The sequence below is a fragment of the Salvelinus namaycush genome, chromosome 33 (genome assembly GCF_016432855.1).
Source record: "Salvelinus namaycush isolate Seneca chromosome 33, SaNama_1.0, whole genome shotgun sequence".
Taxonomy (NCBI): domain Eukaryota; kingdom Metazoa; phylum Chordata; class Actinopteri; order Salmoniformes; family Salmonidae; genus Salvelinus; species Salvelinus namaycush.
The window spans coordinates 22,939,754-22,958,781 of NC_052339.1; the positions used below are offsets into that span (position 1 = coordinate 22,939,754).

General features: G+C 43.2%; 1 protein-coding gene across 2 annotated transcripts; it reads right to left on the reverse strand.

Moving 5' to 3' along the window:
* Nucleotides 1–3,124: 3,124 nt before the first annotated feature.
* LOC120027790 (myb-related protein A-like) lies at nt 3,125–18,595 on the reverse strand. 2 transcript variants are annotated; one of them, XM_038972818.1, is made up of 15 exons: nt 18,174–18,595; nt 13,727–13,826; nt 13,361–13,432; nt 12,508–12,600; nt 11,436–11,656; nt 11,019–11,217; nt 10,834–10,908; nt 9,189–9,479; nt 8,736–9,083; nt 8,444–8,583; nt 8,199–8,313; nt 7,954–8,067; nt 6,107–6,211; nt 5,793–5,984; nt 3,125–5,565 (listed from the first exon to the last, which is right to left on the reverse strand). In XM_038972818.1, exons 1-15 carry the CDS (start codon nt 18,194–18,196, stop codon nt 5,434–5,436), a joined length of 2,220 nt encoding a protein of 739 aa, XP_038828746.1. In that variant the 5' UTR covers nt 18,197–18,595; the 3' UTR covers nt 3,125–5,433. The 2 variants fall into 2 exon arrangements, with proteins under 2 accessions (XP_038828746.1, XP_038828744.1); XM_038972816.1 differs by having other exon boundaries at nt 8,736–9,101; nt 18,174–18,594.
* Nucleotides 18,596–19,028: the final 433 nt, after the last annotated feature.

Genomic DNA, 19,028 nt, shown 5'->3' on the forward strand with positions numbered 1-19,028 from the left:
GTGTCAGTGTGTATGCGGATGTGTGTGTGTATGAGTCTGTGTGTGTATGTGTATGTGGAGGGGATATATGGGAGGGGGGAGGGACACTTTTCACATGCTGCTCCTTCGAGCTCTCTACAATGAACACACACACACCAGTGGAGATTTTAGCATGTAAATCTTGGTGGGGAAAATTCCCCAAAAATATTTTAGATGCATGCCAGCAAAGCCACTACACAACACAACCCAACACTAAACAATACATTAATTGCACTATAACGGTGACAAACGATGCCCACAAACTGTAAGGGCCTATATAAAGCTGTCCCAACAGCAATCCCAACATCTTACCACCCCTACACCTAGCTATCAGTGGAGCCTTGTCTGGCAACGAAACAGTTGATTCAGCCTCATTTACTGCATTTAAAAAAACATAGCTGATATGGCTGACTTGCTTAAACAAATGTGGTTTCCACTAACAATTGAGATGTACAAACTATGGTTAAGGGAATGATGAGCTGATAAGAGGCTATCCATAATTTCGAGCTAAAACGGACGTAGTTCAGTTCAGCACTTTTGAAATGTACAGCGACAGAATTCAGGACATGGGCTGTTCTTACAGTATTCTCCCTGTACACCAAGTCAGAACTGGAGGATAAATAAAGGGGGCATATAAGCAGACAATAAAAACTCTTGCAATATTCAATGAGTACATTTCTCCAAAACAGGCTATATGTGCACATCCAAGTTGGGACAGTAGGCTAAATTAGCTACAGTATATCTCCCTGGCATATTACATAATTTATGCAGCAGCTGTGCTCACTTGTCATCAAACGTTGTCATCAAAGTCTGGCATTCTCTGGATGTATGGTGCTTTCAAGACAACTGGGAACTCAGAGAAAAACAAGGTTGAATCATGACGTCAGTGATCTTCAGGTTGGAGCTCTAGAAAGAAGTCGAGTCGGGAGACTTGGAATTCCGAGTCGGATGACTATTCAAAATGTTTTTTTCAGAGTTCCCAGTTGTCTTGAACTCACTGAAGTCTGAGATTTCCCAGTTCCGAGTTTCCAGTTGTTTCAATGCAGCAGAAGTCATGCTGGATTGACAGCATGGCCAATGTATTCAACTTTTTCTGGCCCATGGTTTTGCATGTGAATGTTTATCCTTTTAAGCTTGGAAAAGAGAACCTTAAACAAAGACTTTGACCACACACCCTCTCCACCAAATGGCAGGCTACAGTAGTGATTGCTTTGCAAAGCTTTCAGTTAGCTACTGATTTCTTTCAAACCACTCATTGTTGAATTTGCAATTTCCAACTTGTGTAATGTTTATGTCCAATGGCCGATGAGCACCGACAAGTTTTGTCTATAATTTCTCTTCATATGACAAGGATTGAAAGGATTTTCCAGTAGATTGTTGACTTGATTCATGATGATGACTGCTTGTCTAGCTTGCTAGTTAAGACTTTGAAAGTATGATGTTGACATGATCAGTACAATCAAAGCTACGGTAGATATGGGATTTTACGTCATTTCATCTGTGGCCAATGACCTTGAGCCTTCTTAGATTGGCACTTCTAATGTAAATCTACAGCATCACCCAAGGGGCTTGAATTTTCGAGCTCTCCCTGTAGATTTTGCAGCGACGTAGTGTCCCCATGAGTGACAGAACACTGAGTCAATCACGGTGCAACTAGAGAACATTACCAACCCCTACGCTCTGTATTTTCCACTGGCTGCCCCACCACCACAGAAAGCACTGGGCTAGGCTGAAACACCTGCATATTGGAGCTGCCTAACTCAAGAAAACAAAAAACACCATGTTTGTATGCAGCTTCATTAACTTTTGTAAGTTTTTAGTATTTTTTTTTTTTTACATTGTTTGCAAACTGACACGTATCAAAGCCAAAATAACATGCAAAATAGGCACACAAAAAACACCTGCCCTGAATGACGGGTCGCCACTGACACACACAGCAAGGTTTGCAATTGCGCACCTCTGTACATTAGGCCACATCCAAAGCACATACTATAATAAATGGAACAGTATGTTACATTTCATTGAAATAAAATGTACTTCTCTAAAATCCCTGAATTTGTTACTCATTGAGTGCTACTACCACAATAAATGGCTGTCAATACACTGTATAGTTTACACATATCTGTACTGATATGTAACAGGTGCATGTGTGGCCAAGCTAAGTCAATAAGAGATGCACAGTGCAGGACCAAAACAATACACTCAGTAAACATAACACTTTACAGGCTGCTGCTAACAACCAATTAAGAGGCACTTAGCCTTTGACGTGTCTCAAGGCTGAGCACAGACCGTCTGAAAGCAACAATAGCTCAAATCAGATTCAGATTCAGTGTTTAGTAGTCACATGTACAGGGTTGCAGGTGTGATTGCAGGGTACAGTGAAAATCTTAGGCTCCGAGCTCCAACATGTAGGACTAAGTGAAATAAAATAATGAAAATGGTAATAAATCCTGCCCAGAAAAGAGCCATAGGCAAGGGAAAATAGATTGATGTAGTGGATATTTGTGTGTGTTGCTCATGCTTCCCTAACAAAAGGCAAGTCGCTGGGCCTTGTACCCCTCCTCTCGAGGCAATTGAGTGGATGGGGATGTAAAAGCAACAGGCCCTGGGGACAATGGCGCCCGGGGGCATTAAGTCACGGATGACTTGGCGTATTTAGGGCCAGCAGCTGACCCTGTGGAGAGGCATCTTGTCCTGGCGGAGGGGGGCTCGTGTCCGCAGACCCCAGGCCAAGCTGATGGCACCCCCAAGCACACACTCACAAGCACGCCTATCCACACACACACACACACGGAAGGGGGATTGTGTCCATGGTGAGCGCAGGCCAAGCTGACAGCACCCCCAAATACACCACAAGCAGGGGTACATATAAACAGGGCAGGGAATGGGGGTCGGGCCTGCAGTCAACCCCAGCCAGTTAATCCACTGCCATCAGGACCTGACAGGATTGGACAGGGAACAGAAGAGTCCTTCCACTGGACGGTAAAGGGATATACAGAAGGTATTTGGATAACCAGGAGGTTTGACATGCGATTAACACTGCAGTGTTAAAGAAAGGTGCAACATCATATTGCTATTACATGACACAATAACAAAGAACCACAAATGCAATGCAATAACATTTTATTATTATTCCATATTAAGTACATGGTTCCATTTGCAGTTGGCAGGAATTCTGTGTTGCCTGGTTATGATTGCAGCAGAAAATATTGGAAATTTTGAAAATTACATAATGCAAGTGATACGTCTGTGATTACTGTACAAACATGGTACTGGAAAAGTCTGGCGTATTATGTACTTCATTCCCTCATAACCTAGGGTTAGATGTCCAAGTATTAACATACAAACATGTTACAAACAAAACATACTGAAGTCAAACCAACCAACAGAACATACACATTTAGTGTAGCCGATGAAGGAAAATAAGATCAGAAACTGAAGCTGAGGGTGAACATACATGATCTTTCCATGTGAACTCTCCTGAGGAGATTCCCTTTTTATTCTCAAACACACTTAATGCTAGATAATCCAGATTATAATCCAGATTCTAAACAGTTGGAAGACCGTTGGAAAAAATGACACCAACCATCACCACAGGGACCATAGATACTCTGCTGCACCCTGTTATTACAGAGGTAACCAATCAGAGCTATAGAAAACTGCATTGTCACATGAAGACATACAACAAAAAATAATATTTCATTGTATGTTGAAAATCTTATATTGTCCTGTATTTGTGATTTACTGATAAACAATTGATCTAAAAAAAAAAGAATATTTATAAAAAAAGCTTAATCTTTACATCTTTACAAAAAGCTCAATCTTTACATGCCATGTAAAAACATACATCAAGCAGCTCCATCTATACCTCTTTAGGTCAATGATCAATCGTCACATGTAGTGAGACATTCATCTAACGGCATTGGATTTGAAAAAAAATTAACAAAACACACACATAAAACGAGCTATGTCATGCTCTCAAACAAATGAACGAAACAACACTTAAACAATGAGCAAAGTGCAATTTGTCTATGATTAGAGACTGGGTCCTGCTACAAAAAAGCTAACTGATTCCAGGGGAAACTGTTCTATCAATATCAACTCAGTGATGTCACTACACGAATGGTAATTAACTCAATCTGATAGTTAAAATTATTACTGAATAAAAAGGAATTAGTGGCAGTGCATGTTTGCTTGTTATGTCTAATTTGGAGAAATTAGGTGAAAGGTAGCCCAATCCTTTTCTGATAAGAAGAAAATATAATTATTTGATCATTTATTTTTGTATTGAAATAAATAAATGAGTAAACATTGAATAAATAGAACATACAGCCTTCACGCGAACAGGAGGATCCCCTCAACTAAACATGGTCGTTTTAGCACACTGAGCACTATTGGTCAGTACCAAACATGACAACTGGATTCTGATTTAGGATCAGTGTACCCTTCCCCAATCACAACCTAGATCAATAGAAGGTAAGAAGTAGAACTGACAGATCAAATCTTAGGGGCAGGGAATGGCTTTAGGAAGATTTCTCAAAGGAGAATGTGTTCAATTTACACTTATATTAATATCTAAGTTTTAGAATACAGATAATAAATAAAATAAGGGGGGGGAAAAGTACCCTTCCATTTGGAGTTTCTTCGCAGTTTCACGCTATGAAATACATTCAACAAATGTCTCAACTTGAGACTGCTAAAGGAAAGTATGGCCTTGGAACGGAAACTTCATTGCGTTTTGAAACAATACAGTCACATCACAAATGCTATCCAGTTACCTCCTCAACACTGATCGCTTCTCTGCAGCCAACCCCAACTCAGTAGTGCCATACAGACAGCTCTCGGTCTCTCTCCTAAGACTTCAAAACAACAGGTGTAGCAGTACAGGGTAGTTCTACAAACAAGTTAGAAAATATACATATACGTGTAATATTACATCATAAAACAGATTTTCTTCATTTAAACAATATATGAACAATATGAGACTCAGCCATTGCTAGTAATAATCAGTCTATTTCTACAGCTTACTACTTACTGTATGTGCACGTTGTTCTGTTTTAACACATTATAGTGCAGAAAATCTAGTATTTCTTATCTGTACAAACCTGTTACATGGCTAGGCTTGTGTGTATTCAAAAGACAAACCAAGCAATTTATGGCTACAAAAACTCAAATCAAGGACGTCAAGGTTCTTGGGCAGTGTGACAGAGAAAAAAATGCTTGAATTGGCTTTTTCTGTAAAGTATTCTGTGGTACACTTGAGTGTTCACTTACGGATCTTATCAATACACAACTTTCTAAATTATTCGAGTTACCTACACCAGATTGTCTAAGTATGCTAAGAGTCATTAGGAGAAGGAGCGTGGTTTCCATAGCAACTCTGCTGGACGGGTGTAGTGTGTGGTGACATAGGCCTCAGAGGACGAGGGCCCTCGAGGTGCAGGCGGAGGATGGGTAGGTACTACCCAGGTACTGCCGGGCCTGCTCTGTCATGATCCGCTGGTCCTCAGTCTTCCCATAAACCACTGCTTCCCACTCGCTTTTTACCTGCATGAGAAGAGAGGATTATTCTCTCCCACCTCTCAACCCTTCTATCCCCTTGTGACAGCCAAGACCTTGATGCTCAATAAATACATTTTTACGAAAAAGTGGCCAGCTGAACCCAACATACAGTCTAATTTGGACAGACAATATTTTCCCTCTCTCCATCATTATATAAATCATCTGAGGAGCAATAATGTGAGGTTAGTTAGGATTAAAACCTAAGAGTGTACCTGTCTAAGTGAATCGTGGTGGGACATTCTGACTGAAGGGGGGTTCTTCCTCTTGCGGGGGCTGGGGAGGTGGTGCAGGGGGGCACAGGGCCCCTCCCTGCCAGACGAGGGGGTGCAGGGGCGCTCCTCTCTGTTTCTCTCAGGGAGGGGGGTCATCAGTAAGGAGCTGGTCAGGAGACTATCCTCTGGGACCTGGAGGGGGGCAAGGAGGGGTAGACATTAATTTGTTGGTTGGTTGACTGATGAATTGATTGATTAGTTGGTTGGTTCATTGGTTGACTGATTAGTCTGATTGATTAGTTCCCAGAACATACCTGTGCATTATTGCGCTGTTCCTGGAATAGCTGGACGTTAAGACAGTCTTTCCCCCAGGAGTCCAGCACCAGGGACTTACGCACCTTCCTGGCTGGCCCATCCAACTGGGAGGCAACAGGGACAAGGTTGTGGTTAGACTGGATTAGAGGAATTATGATTTAGATTTTTCAATTATTGGAAGACCAAAAAAAGCAGATACCGAATAAAAATAAATAAATAAATAAATAAAATCGGCCAATTTTTATATATTTGTAATAATGACAATTACAACAATACTGAATTTTGTTAGATTTTTTACCTTTATTTAACTAGTTAAGAACAAATTCTTATTTTCAATGATGGCCTAGGAAAAGTGGGTTAACTGCCTTGTTCAGTGGCAGAACAACAGATTTTTACCTTGTCAGCTCTGGGATGCGATCTTGCAACCTTTCGGTTACTAGTCCAACGCTCTAACCACTAGGCTACCTGCCGCCCATTTATTTTAACTTAATATAATACATAAATAAAATCTATTTAGTCTCAAATAAATAATGAAACATGTTCAATTTTGTTTAAATAATGCAAAAACACTGTGTTGGAGAAGAAAGTAAAAGTGCACTATGTGCCATGTAGAAAAGCTAACGTTTAAGGTCCTTGCTCAGAACATATGAAAGCTGGTGGTTCAATATCCCCTTTTAAGAAGTTTTAGGTTGTAGTTATTATAGGAATTATGACCCGTCAACTATTTCTCTATACCATTTGTATTTCATATACCTTTGACTATTGGATGTTCTTATATGCACTTTAGTATTACCAGCCTCGTCTCGGGAGTTGAAGTCATAAACAGCGCCATGCTTGAAGCACAGAGAAGAGCTGCTGGCAAATGCGGTAAAGTGCTGTTTGAATGAATGCTTATGAGCCTGCTGCTGCCTACCACCGCTCAGTCAGACTGCTCTATCAAATCATAGACTTAATTATAATATAATAACACACAGAAATACAAGCCTTAGGTCATTAATATGGTCAAATACGTAAACTATAATTTCGAAAACAAAACGTTTATTCTTTCAGTGAAATACAGAACCGTTCCGTATTTTATCGAACGGGTGGCATCCATAAGTCTAAATATTGTTGTTACATTGCACAACCTTCAATGTTATGTCATAATTATGTAGAATTCTGGCAAATTAGTTCACAGTTCGCAACGAGCCCAAACTGCTGCATATACCCTGACTCTGCTTGCACTGAACGCAAGAGAAGTGACACAATTTCCCTCGTTAATATTGCCTGCTAACATGAATTTATTTTAACTACATATGCAGGTTAAAAAATATATACTTCTGTGTATTGATTTTAAGAAAGGCATTGACGTTTATGGTTAGGTACATTTGTGCAAAGATCGTGCTTTTTTCGGCAATGCGCTTTTGTTAAATCATCCCCCGTTTGGCGAAGTTGAAGTAGGCTGTGATTCGATGATAAATTAACAGGCACCGCATTGATTATATGCAACACAGGACAAGCTAGTTAACCTACTAATATCATCATCCATGAATTCACAGTTAACTAGTGATTATGTTAAGATTGATTGTTTTTTATAAGATAAGTTTAATGCTAGCTAGAAACTTACCTTGGCTCCTTACAGCCACCAGGTCCTTCTGATGCTGCACTCGCGTAAAAGGTGGTCAGCCTGCCACGCAGTCTCCTCGTGGAGTGCAATGTAATCAGCCATAACCGGCGTCCAAAAAGGCCGATTACCGATTGTTATGAAAACTTGAAATCGGTCCTAATTAAATCGGCCATGCCTCTAGACTGGATACCAATAAAGACAGCCAGCACTAACAACTACAGTTCTGTAAAAAACACTTACATCATGTTTCCATGTCCTGAAATGTGGTTGTAGTTCCCTGGTGAAGATGTCTGATCCAACCTCCTGCTTCAGCACCTCCCTGAGGTCTTCCTCCAGAAAGGCCAGGGACTGGGGCTGAAATATACACACACACTTACATTAATACGAGCACTTTCACAAAGTACTTACACTCTTAAGCACACACATTCAATTATAAATACTTAGACTACAGTGCACAGACAGACCAACTTCACACTGACACTTACCACCATCTTTAGTGGCCCATGCATCTTCTCCTGGGCGGCCAGGGCATTCTTAAACGGAGTAGGAGTTCTGGGAGTCGGAACCATGATGGACTTACGGATTTTAGGGGTCCTGAAACTGAGTGAGACAAAGAGAGAAATTCTTACAACACCTGCCAAAATGAAGAGATCAATCCATCAACACACATATAATATAGCCAATTAAAATCAATTTTGAAAATATGGAGGAACCTGTAGCCGACTCCTACCCCACATTCTCTTTCTGGTGTTTGGGCGTGGTCTCCCTCTGGAAGGGTGTGTTGAGGAGACACTTCTGGTCACAGACTGGGGTGGAGGTCAGAGCTGGGTTGTCCAGGCTCAGATGCTCTCCTCCTGATGTGTTGAAGAACTGGAGAAAGATATGATCACAACAGTTAGAGAATGGAGATGTAGAAGAAAGTGGGAGTGTAAAGTAAGCGTCTTTAACATACTATACTGCCAGAGCCAGATGCATTGCGCCATCATTCTTTAGCTTGATCTCATTTCTAGCATCAGTCTTACCTGGGAGGGGGAGAAGGGCAGTGCTTTCGTGGGGGTGTTCTTGGGCGAGTTGGTGCTGGGTGAGTCTAAGAAGGATGGGCAACTCCTATCAGGGGACTGGTCCCCCCTCTTCCTCCTCCCCAGGGTAGGCAAACTCGATCTGGGCACGTTATTCGGGGTGTGGGGGGGGACCTTCCCCTGACCCATGGTGGCACAGTGCTTGGTGGAGATGCCATTGGGGTGGTCAACTGCGTACCTCATCCCCTCTGTGGTCCTCCCCTGGGGTGCGTAGCCCCCTTGTGTTTGTTTCGGGGGGGTAGTCGCCTCAGACATGTCGAAGCTGGACGCCTCGCTCCACGTCATAGGGTCCTGTAGAGCCAGACACATCTACAATGGATTTTTAATACATCCATACTCTGGGTCTGGTATATGTAAACACACACTGCCACCAAATGCACATCTACACACACTCACCGAGTCGATGAGCTCCATGGACTCTGCGAACTCTGGGATGGTCTGCAAGGTGGAGAGCACGGAATTAGCCTCCACAGACAGGAACTTACTGGGGGAGACGTGGTGCTGGACCTGGAGCCCTCGGCCCTCCTCTGGGCCCCTCCAGCCCTCCTCAGCCAGCTCCATCGGGGGGCCCCGGCCCTCCTTTACCCCCCTCCAGCCTCCCTCAGCCTGATCCTCCAGACTGCTGCTGCTGGTGGTCATGGTGTCGTCTGACACACTGTCTGCCCAGCTGGAGTAACGCTCCACATTCTAGGGGAGAAGAAACCTGGGTTAGGGTGGAGGTGATTGTGGTGGCAGGATCAACCAGGGCTACTGTACAGGTCAGGGTTGGAGTTTCAATGGAAGTTGAGCTGACAAGGGGAAAGCAATCTAAACCCAAATGTATACCCCAAACCTTATCTCCCAACAGCCAAATTTAACCCCTCACTTTTAAACTTCAAACTTCATGTGAACTCTTTAGGCCCCTAGTGAAAGCCAGATGTTGGCATGGTGTGAGATGTTGGCATGGTGTGACATGTTGGCATGGTGTGAGATGTTGGCATGGTGTGAGAGAAAGAAGGGAGAGTATAGGGCAGGACACATACTGTACAAGTGGGGTGACAATAGTCCGTGGTAAGCATGGGTTGCACTGCACTAAGAGATCTATCAGATAACATCTGAACCACTGACATCATCATAATAGTTTGATCTTCAATGCAGGTGAAAATCAGATAAAATGGATGGAGTGAATAGATAAATGAAGAAAGGAAAAGTCAAGGCTGATCTCAGAAGGGATTCCGGTTGAGAAGCAAATTTGGGGTAAAAAAAAGTGAGTGAAAAAAAAAAGAGTTGAAAAAAATAAATAATAAAAGACATGTTTGGAACTGGTGGCTGAAGTGACACACCGTGCACTACTGCTGTGAGGAGCGGATAGGAGGCTGGAGGGAGGGAGGGTAGAGGTTTATGTTGGCGGCCGCATGGCGGGATGGCAGGAAGCACTGAAAATGGGGGTGGAAGGGGTAGAACTAGGAAGCACAACTAACGGGAATGTGGGGAGAGGGGTGAGATGGGTAGACTACTACGACAACACTACAGTACAACTAGGAGCTCACACACAGAGAGTGTGTCCTTACACATGGGCCTCGGCACTGGGCCTGTCTCCGGACCTCGGTCTCTGCTGACATAAGCAGAAGCTCAAGCTCCTTAATTCTCTGCTCTTTGTCTGGGTCGTCATGGCGGGACGGCTGGAATAAACACACACGGGAAGGAGAGGAGGACAGGACGGAGGGATGCAGGGAAGGAAGGAGACAACAAATGTACTCGCAAATTACTCAAGTCAGACTCAAAGGCTTATTCCGATTAACACCAATCCACACATTTGTTAAAAGACAGAAGAAGCAAGGATTCAGGCAGATCGTTCAGTTGTTTGATTGAGAGACTGATTAATAAAAAGTACAGACCGAAGGTAGTAGAGTGGGAAAGTATATGATGAGGAAAGTGGACAGGATTGGACGACTTGTCTACTGATTTAGGATCAGATGCCCTTTCTTCAGTCCAAATGTAGCACATTTTGAGGAAACAACACACCTGACTCTGGGTCAGTTGTAAGGGACAGGTCACTCACCGATAAGTAGCTGGGGGAGTCTTGGAGGCTGTCCATCAGTTGGCCACAGTGAGGGCTATAAGGGTAACCCCCGAGCTACAAAGCACAGGACAGACCCATCAACAACAAGCCTTCAAAACTCAAACAAACCGAATGATCAAGACAAACCTATGCAAAGGATCTGAACTGAGAGACCAGTGTCTCACCTGTGTTGGTCCTTCCATGCCCAGAGGGCTGTGCCCGTGGTGGGGGGTGTCTGGTTGGGGGACACAGGGTCTGTGGTGACTTCTCTTCACCCCCCCATGGTCGGAGCCGAATCCCCTGCAGCCCTCCTGAAGATACCCCTCATGCTCTACCTTCCTCCTCATGGTAGAGTTCCAGTGGTTCTTAATGGAATTGTCCGTCCTATAAGCGTGACATGACATTTTAGACTGGTCTGAACAAACCTTGTGCCCAGCCCCTTTACCAATAATGTAGCTGTAAGCAATATGGCACCACCAGTTGGAGCCATCACCGTATTGAAGGAGATCAGACAAGGAGAAGAAGGGAATCCATTTTACTCTATTGAGTTGCATCCGCCCACTACCTCAGGCATAGAACTGTACAGTATATCATTATGTTACCTTCCAGGCAGCAGCTTGGAGATCTCAGCCCAGCGGTTGCCCAGGCGTTTGTGGGCCTGGTAGATGATGCAGTCCTCTTCCTGGGTCCAGGAGGACTTCTTTACCTCAGGGTTCAGGTGGTTGTGCCAGCGCTCACGGCATTGCTTTCCAATGCGTCCCTGCAGGTGCTTAGCGATCACCGACCAGCGCTTGGGGCCATATTTGTGCACCAGGTCGATCACCTATACACACACACACAAACAAACAAAGACAGGGAATTGTAAGTGACTTCTAACAATGCAATCCAGACAGGCATTCCTCTGGACCTCTAATAATATCCATACTGTTTAATATTTAATCTATGACTGGAGGGATATAGGCCATTTATGAAACTCCACTACAGCCCATTACTTCACAAACAGAGCTGCCACATCATCATTGGCAACGTCGGAGAGAATGTCCAGAATGAAGCAGAAGTAGAACTCGTTGCCATAACACTTCTATCATGGAGCCAAACGTGTGATGTCATCTCTCAGCAGTCCCACACTAGCCAGCGCCATTATCTTCCTGCATATCTTACTTCTGGCATGTCACTAAGGGCAAGCCAGAACAATCCTATCACTTGCATGTGTTGTGAAGCCTAGATGTTGGAGGAGCAAGACCCCATTCTTGACATTCCAGCAAGCAAGGCATCATGTAGTTTTATTTAAGGAATGCATTGTTCACCTTCCAACTATGAGAGATATGAGCCTACAGCCTGGCTGAGGAGGGTCTCAGGACCAGGGAGAGGCTGTTTGTTTTAAAGCATGAGGTAGTGGGGTGTTTGCACAGTCAATGAAAACTACTGCAGGGGCTGCCAACGGGGACACAGCGCAGGAGAGGAACGTGTATACTGTATGTTACTTTCAGTGTTTCAGATTACAAGAGAAAGGTCTGTTATGTTTATACTGCAGCTTGTTTGTATTATCAATGACCTGCACCAATAAAGCCCTCTACCTTCCTTTTCTACCTCTTCCCCTCCTCCCTTCCCATTTCTTTCCCTCTACTCCCCCCTCACTCATGCCAGGTTGGGGTAACTCCCATCTCCACTTACCTTCTGATCCTCCTCTTTTGTCCAGGGTCCTTTCACCAGCTCTGGGTTGAGCACTTTCTGCCAGCGGTGCTGACACTGGCCATCTGTCCTCCCCTGTGACAGACAGACACAAAGCAGAGCATGACACCTCAGTAACCCCCCCCCCCCCACACACACACACACACACACCATGTGTTATTACAGCTATTCACACACTGGCTAATAACCCCTTCCTTACACAACACCTGTGACCTGTCTTATCACCTTTCTTATCCAGATAACGTACTGATTGTACAAAACATTAGGAACGCCTTCCTAATATTGAGTTGCATCCCCGCCATTTTCCCTCAGAACAGCCTCAATTCGTCAGCCATGGACTTTACAAGATGTCTAGAGCGTTCCACAGGGATGCTGGTCCATGTTGACTCCAATGCTTCCCACAGTTGCGTCAAGTCGACTGGATGTCCTTTGGGTGGTGGACCATTCTTAATACACACGGGAAACTGTTGAGGGTGAAAAACCCAGCAGCGTTGCAGTTCTTGACACAAACATGTGCGCCTGGCCCCTACTACCATGCCCTGTTCAAAGAAACTTAAAATATTTTGTCTTGCCCATTCGCCTTCTGAATGTCACACACACAATCCTTCTTCAACCTGTCTCCTCCCCTTCATCTACACTGATTGAAGTGGATTTACAGGTGACATCAATAAGGGATCATAGCTTTCCCTTGGATTCACCTGGTCAGTCTATCATGGAAAGAACAGGTCATGTTTTGTCCACTCAGTGTAGTTTTTATGTGGGTTACTGTGTGTTTACAGAAGGCTCTGTACTTTAACACCATGTTCTAACAGTGTGTCACAGTTGTACCACTTACTGGGAAATTATTAGCTACTAATTTCCAGGAGTCTGTTCCATGCTGCTCCACTAACTTCTTCAGCCTCTCATCCTGCAGAGAGAAGAGAGAGAGAGAGAGAGAGGGAGGGAGAGAGAGGGGGGGAGGGAGAGAGGGGGGGGGGGGGTGAGGAGCCAACCTTCCTGAGACACTCCCTGTATCTCCAGTGCTTCAGAAAAGTAAACGCCCTACACACTTCCCCTTAGTAGGGGGAACTATAGGGCTTCCTACATATCATGCAATACAATAGCAGCAAATTGCACCAGTCAATTAAATTATAAACCAACAGTGTTGAACAACACAGCACACATTTACAAAATAAATAATATTCTATCTACATTGACCCACCTCGTCGCGAGACCATTTGACTTTGCACAGTATCTTCTTGTCTTTGCTCTTGTCCTTACCCTCAGGATCTGTGGAGTGTAGATCTTCATCGTCAGACTCACTGAAAAGGAGAAAGAGAGAGAGAGGTAGAGGAAAGAGAGACATAGGGAGGGGAGAGAGGGCAGATAACTGTTCAGAAAAACGACTACATAAATCTAAGCTTACTCATATCACTTCAATATAATCAAATCATTACTCTTCACATTTCATTAAATCAACATAACTGACATCATTAAAACAGAAAAATACAAAAACAGGAGCAGTACATTATTCATGCCACAACTGAGTCACATACAGCACCAACCCACCGATACCCCACTACAATTAACCGCCCAATTTAAAACTGAATCAGATGTCAATGGATAGAGCAGGCATAGAGTAATTCATAGTGAAGCAGGATTGGCAGTAGTTTCAGTGAGTGGCATGCAGCTGGAAACGGCGCAGAGATTCATATTAAACAGGACATTCCTGACCATAATTAGAGTAGCCTAGCCTCCCGTTCCCCGCTAGATCAGACATAATGATGCCTGGCTGTTGCAGTCTCTATGCCTAGGTTGAAAAAGGGTAAAAGCTAGTTTTATAGGTTATAGTGAAACAACTGTTGCCCTTTTTGAAGAAAATCCACCATCACACAACTGTCCACTTTTTGCCTCAAATGTTGATGTTAGGAAAAAACATATCTCCAATCTATTAGAGACTTGCTGCTTCTCAGACACCAAAAGGCTGTTATACAGCTGTTCCTTCTCTAATGTGAAACTGTGCTGTAATACTGGACAAAGCTGGTCCTTCTCTAATGTGAAACTGTGCTGTAATACTGGACACAGCTGGTCCTTCTCTAATGTGAAACTGTGCTGTAATACTGGACACAGCTGGTCCTTCTCTAATGTGAAACTGTGCTGTAATACTGGACACAGCTTGTCCTTCTCTAATGTGAAACTGTGCTGTAATACTGGACACAGCTTGTCCTTCTCTAATGTGAAACTGTGCTGTAATACTGGACACAGCTGGTCCTTCTCTAATGTGAAACTGTGCTGTAATACTGGACACAGCTGGTCCTTCTCTAATGTGAAACTGTGCTGTAATACTGGACACAGCTGGTCCTTCTCTAATGTGAAACTGTGCTGTAATACTGGACACAGCTGGTCCTTCTCTAATGTGAAACTGTGCTGTAATACTGGACACAACTTGTCCTTCTCTAATGTGAAACTGTGCTGTAATACTGGACACAGCTTGTCCTTCTCTAATGTGAAACTGTGCTGTAATACTGGACACAGCTTTTTCTTCTCTAATGTGAAACTGTGCTGTAATACTGGACACAACTTGTCCTTCTCTAATGTGAAACTGTGCTGTAATACTGGACACAGCTTGTCCTTCTCTAATGTGAAACTGTGCTGTAATACTGGACACAGCTTGTCCTTCTCTAATGCAAAACTGTGCCACCAGAGAGTAGTTGTGCAAACTTAAATCTGTCCATGGAAATGTCTTGTTGCTGGGCAACACTTCCTTCATGGCATCACATTGTGCCAGGGGTAGAACATCTAATAAACAAACAGGAAGGAGGCTGAGGACACCAGTTGCCCAGAGTAACCACAGAACAACCCTAACCTATAAGTTCACACTGACACTGTTCTAACTGATGAGAGCTACACCACAGCTGTCAACAGATATACTGAGCTGTTGCCCTTGTTGTATTCCAGATACTGTTATGTAAGAGTCTGATGTTGGGCAATACCACAGAAACATATTATGGGCCTAAATGTACTCTAATTGTGCAGTAAGGTTAAGCTACCCTGGTAATTGATCAAGGTCAGCCACAGCCCCATACAGTCTGGAGTCTGAAGGACAAGGACTGCATTCAGTAGCTTTTGTAACATTAACATGCCTGTGTAGCATTTGCCAGCAGCATACCACTCTGCATCCCATGACTAGCTTGCTTCTGAAGCTAAGCAGTGTTGGTCCTGGTCAGTCCCTGGATGAGAGAGTAGATGCTGCTGGAAGTGGTATTGGAGGGCCAGTAGGAGGCACCCTTTCCTCTGGTCTAAAAAAAAAAAGATTGAAAAGATGATTGTCCTGTGTAGGGTGCTGTCTTTTGTATGGGACGTTAAACAGGTGTCCTGACTCTCTGTGGTCACTAAAGATCCCATGGCACTTATTGTAAGAGTAGGGGTGTTAACCCTGGTGTCCTGGATGAATTCCCAATCTGGCCTTCATACCATCATGGCCACCTAATCATCACTAGTTTACATTTGGCTCATTCCTCTCCCCGATAACTATTCCCCAGGTTGTTGCTGTAAATGAGAATGTGTTCTCAGTCAACTTACCTGGTAAAATAAAAATGCCTCTCTAATGTGCAAAATAAGCAATAATTTCTATACAACATTCAGCATGATGCAATCGTCCTGGTTGGGATGACCATTCGGGTGGATTTACAGCACTCCTTTTCTTCTAAAAAATGTCAAAGTACAAAGTTCCTAAATATGGCTGTTGTTTTGGCCTCTGAAAAACACTTGCACGAGCCAGCAGAGCACATGAACACACAAATATTGGAACACGCACACATACACACACTGTGGTGGGTAGAACAAGGCCTCCCACAGGTTTTCAGTACTGGCCTGTGATGAAAGGGCTTCTTCAGTGCTGACTGGGACATGCCAATAAAATGTCATCATAATTCCCTCACTACAGGAAAGAGAGAGGTGGAAGTGGCTGGGTAATTCTACATCAACCGGCTCTTTGTCCTATATAGGTGTGTGTGTGTGTGTGTGTGTGTGTGTGTGTGTGTGTGTGTGTGTGTGTGTGTGTGTGGCATAAAGGTAGGTGTGTGTGTGGCATAAAGGTGTGTGTGTGAGTGTATGTGTGCGCTGTGAGGAGGCAGGTCAGGGAGTGGCTAAACTAATAGGTCAGCCCTAACGGTCCAGGCTGAACTTAACAGGAGTTTCAAAACCAACCCGGGGGGATTGAAATGATTTCTTATATAAGAACTTGGCTAAGGTGCCTGAGCGAGCCTGCACTGTTTGAGGCTCACTTTCCCTCACACACTAGTTCTTCATTTGTAGTGGTCAGATTATCTTAATCTCTGTCTAATACCTATGTAACGAATGAACCTATGTAACGAATGAACCTATGTAACGAATTAACCTATGTAATGAATGTGGATAATGTTGGCGAAGGCGCAAAAATATATTTTCTAAATCAAACTGAACCTAAACGTGTCATCCTCTTCATATGCTTTTTCAATCCCTCATTTAGCATGTGAATAAAATATAAAACTGCAATACTGTTTTTGTCAATGTGTTTCCACCCATTACTTCAATTTAAACTTGCACGTGAAATGTAAAGCAGAGGGAGAGGACCATCCTCCCCCACCCTGGCCCTCCCCTTTCACCCCCAGATGGGGCACACCGAAGGGGGTAGGGTCTAGGTGGGTAGGGGGTGGAGGGATACACACACGCGCCACTGAGCTGTTCATTCAGACAGAAATTACATCATTGTCATGTATGTGTGTTTAAGGGCAGTGAGCAGGCTCCAATCAGCCTATAAACCAATAGTTCATTCAGCCATTCACAGGCTCAAACTCATGAATACTAATAACACACAGCTGCATCACTCTGGCCTTACCTCAAGAGGGAAAATATCTCCATAAATGAATACATTAGTGTTCTGTCTATTTAATAACCAAAGCATTAGCATTAATATATGTCATTAACTGAACATTCTGATTTGTGAAAACAATAGATGCCTAGCCTACAGTAGTAGCCTGCTCTGTGTACCTTTTTTTGGGACTCTCTGGGACTTTTTTTGTTATTGGGGATTTCCCCACCATGTACCCACACAACAGGGTAGAATGGTGTACAAAACAATCACACTATGTTAACTAATACATTTGTATGTTGGATTTAGACTACAGCAACAAAAACGTGTTTTGTTCTAAATACATACACCTATATTAATTCCCTTTGTCCTAAAACAACTGTGTTGGTTATCAAGCTCGTGACACAGGCCTTGACAGGAAATAATCAGGGAGACATTTTTTGTGCCACATGCATACGTTGACTGTTCTATAATCATGCATTTTCACATACATCCTGCCAAATAACGTATTCATTAAATTATACAATTATTTGAATGAACCTTTATAGGCATAACTAGGCTGTAATTTACTGTAGCCTACTATTTCAATATCCTAAAACGCTACAATGTGACCGTGAGCAGGTGTTCGTGATGTCTCAAAATCAACGTGACATCTGGCTTAATAAGATAATGCCATGCAAGAGCAGTGGTTCAGAGTGAGTTTCCTTAATATAACTATTCTGTTGCAACGATCATTTTTGTATCATATCTGAAACAATAAAATATAGCTAGTAAGTAGCCTAATGAATGGTAACTTTAGCAACAATGTATCACCCACCTGAGCGACTTTATTTCGGCCATATTGACAGCTGATCAACGCTTTTAAAAAATATCCTCTATTTGTAGTTGGGCTAAAATCCATATAAAAAGCGAATTAGGTGATCTCTATGGACAGTTTTCCATACCACCCGATATCTATAATCTTTCAGTTTCTTTTATGAAAGTGAAAATAAAGTGCTACGTTTGCTGGCTAGCGCTTCACTTCCATGTCAAACTCGTTCTCGCCGTAGGAAATGTGTGCAATCGTAAATTTTAAAAAACGAGTCTGCTTATCTTTTGCATGTCACCACAATGCATGCAATGTCATCATCCGATCGAACAGGATGTGAACATATTTATCTAGCTGTAACCCGCCTTGTAGCCTAAACACTGTTCTCCCTCTCACTGTTTAATGCACTTCTATTTTGTTGTTTTCACATTCTGATTTTTGTCCATCCCGCCGAATCTCGCGTCCAGCCTCCTTCTAGAAGAGTCTTTCAATCTGCGCAGGCGGCCTCGCACCTGATTGGTCAGAATCGGGGGAGCGCTCCAAAAAGCGCCTATTGCGTTGAGCGCAAATGAACCTGGTAATATTAATACGACAATATTGTCATCACATAGGATTCATTGTGTCATTGCAATCATCCGAAGGATGGTAACAAAATATATTATTTTATATTTTTTGTCCGTTGATTCTACAATCCTCACACAATGTTGTTGTCAAAACGAGCCGATTATGGACGTTTTATAACAAAACAATTTAACAATAACAACAAAACAGTATGCCTTCTGTAGTACTATTAACAGATCCTGGCACACAGAGTACCTACTGTATGTATGACATCAGCCGTGGAATGACAGCTCTATTTCAAAC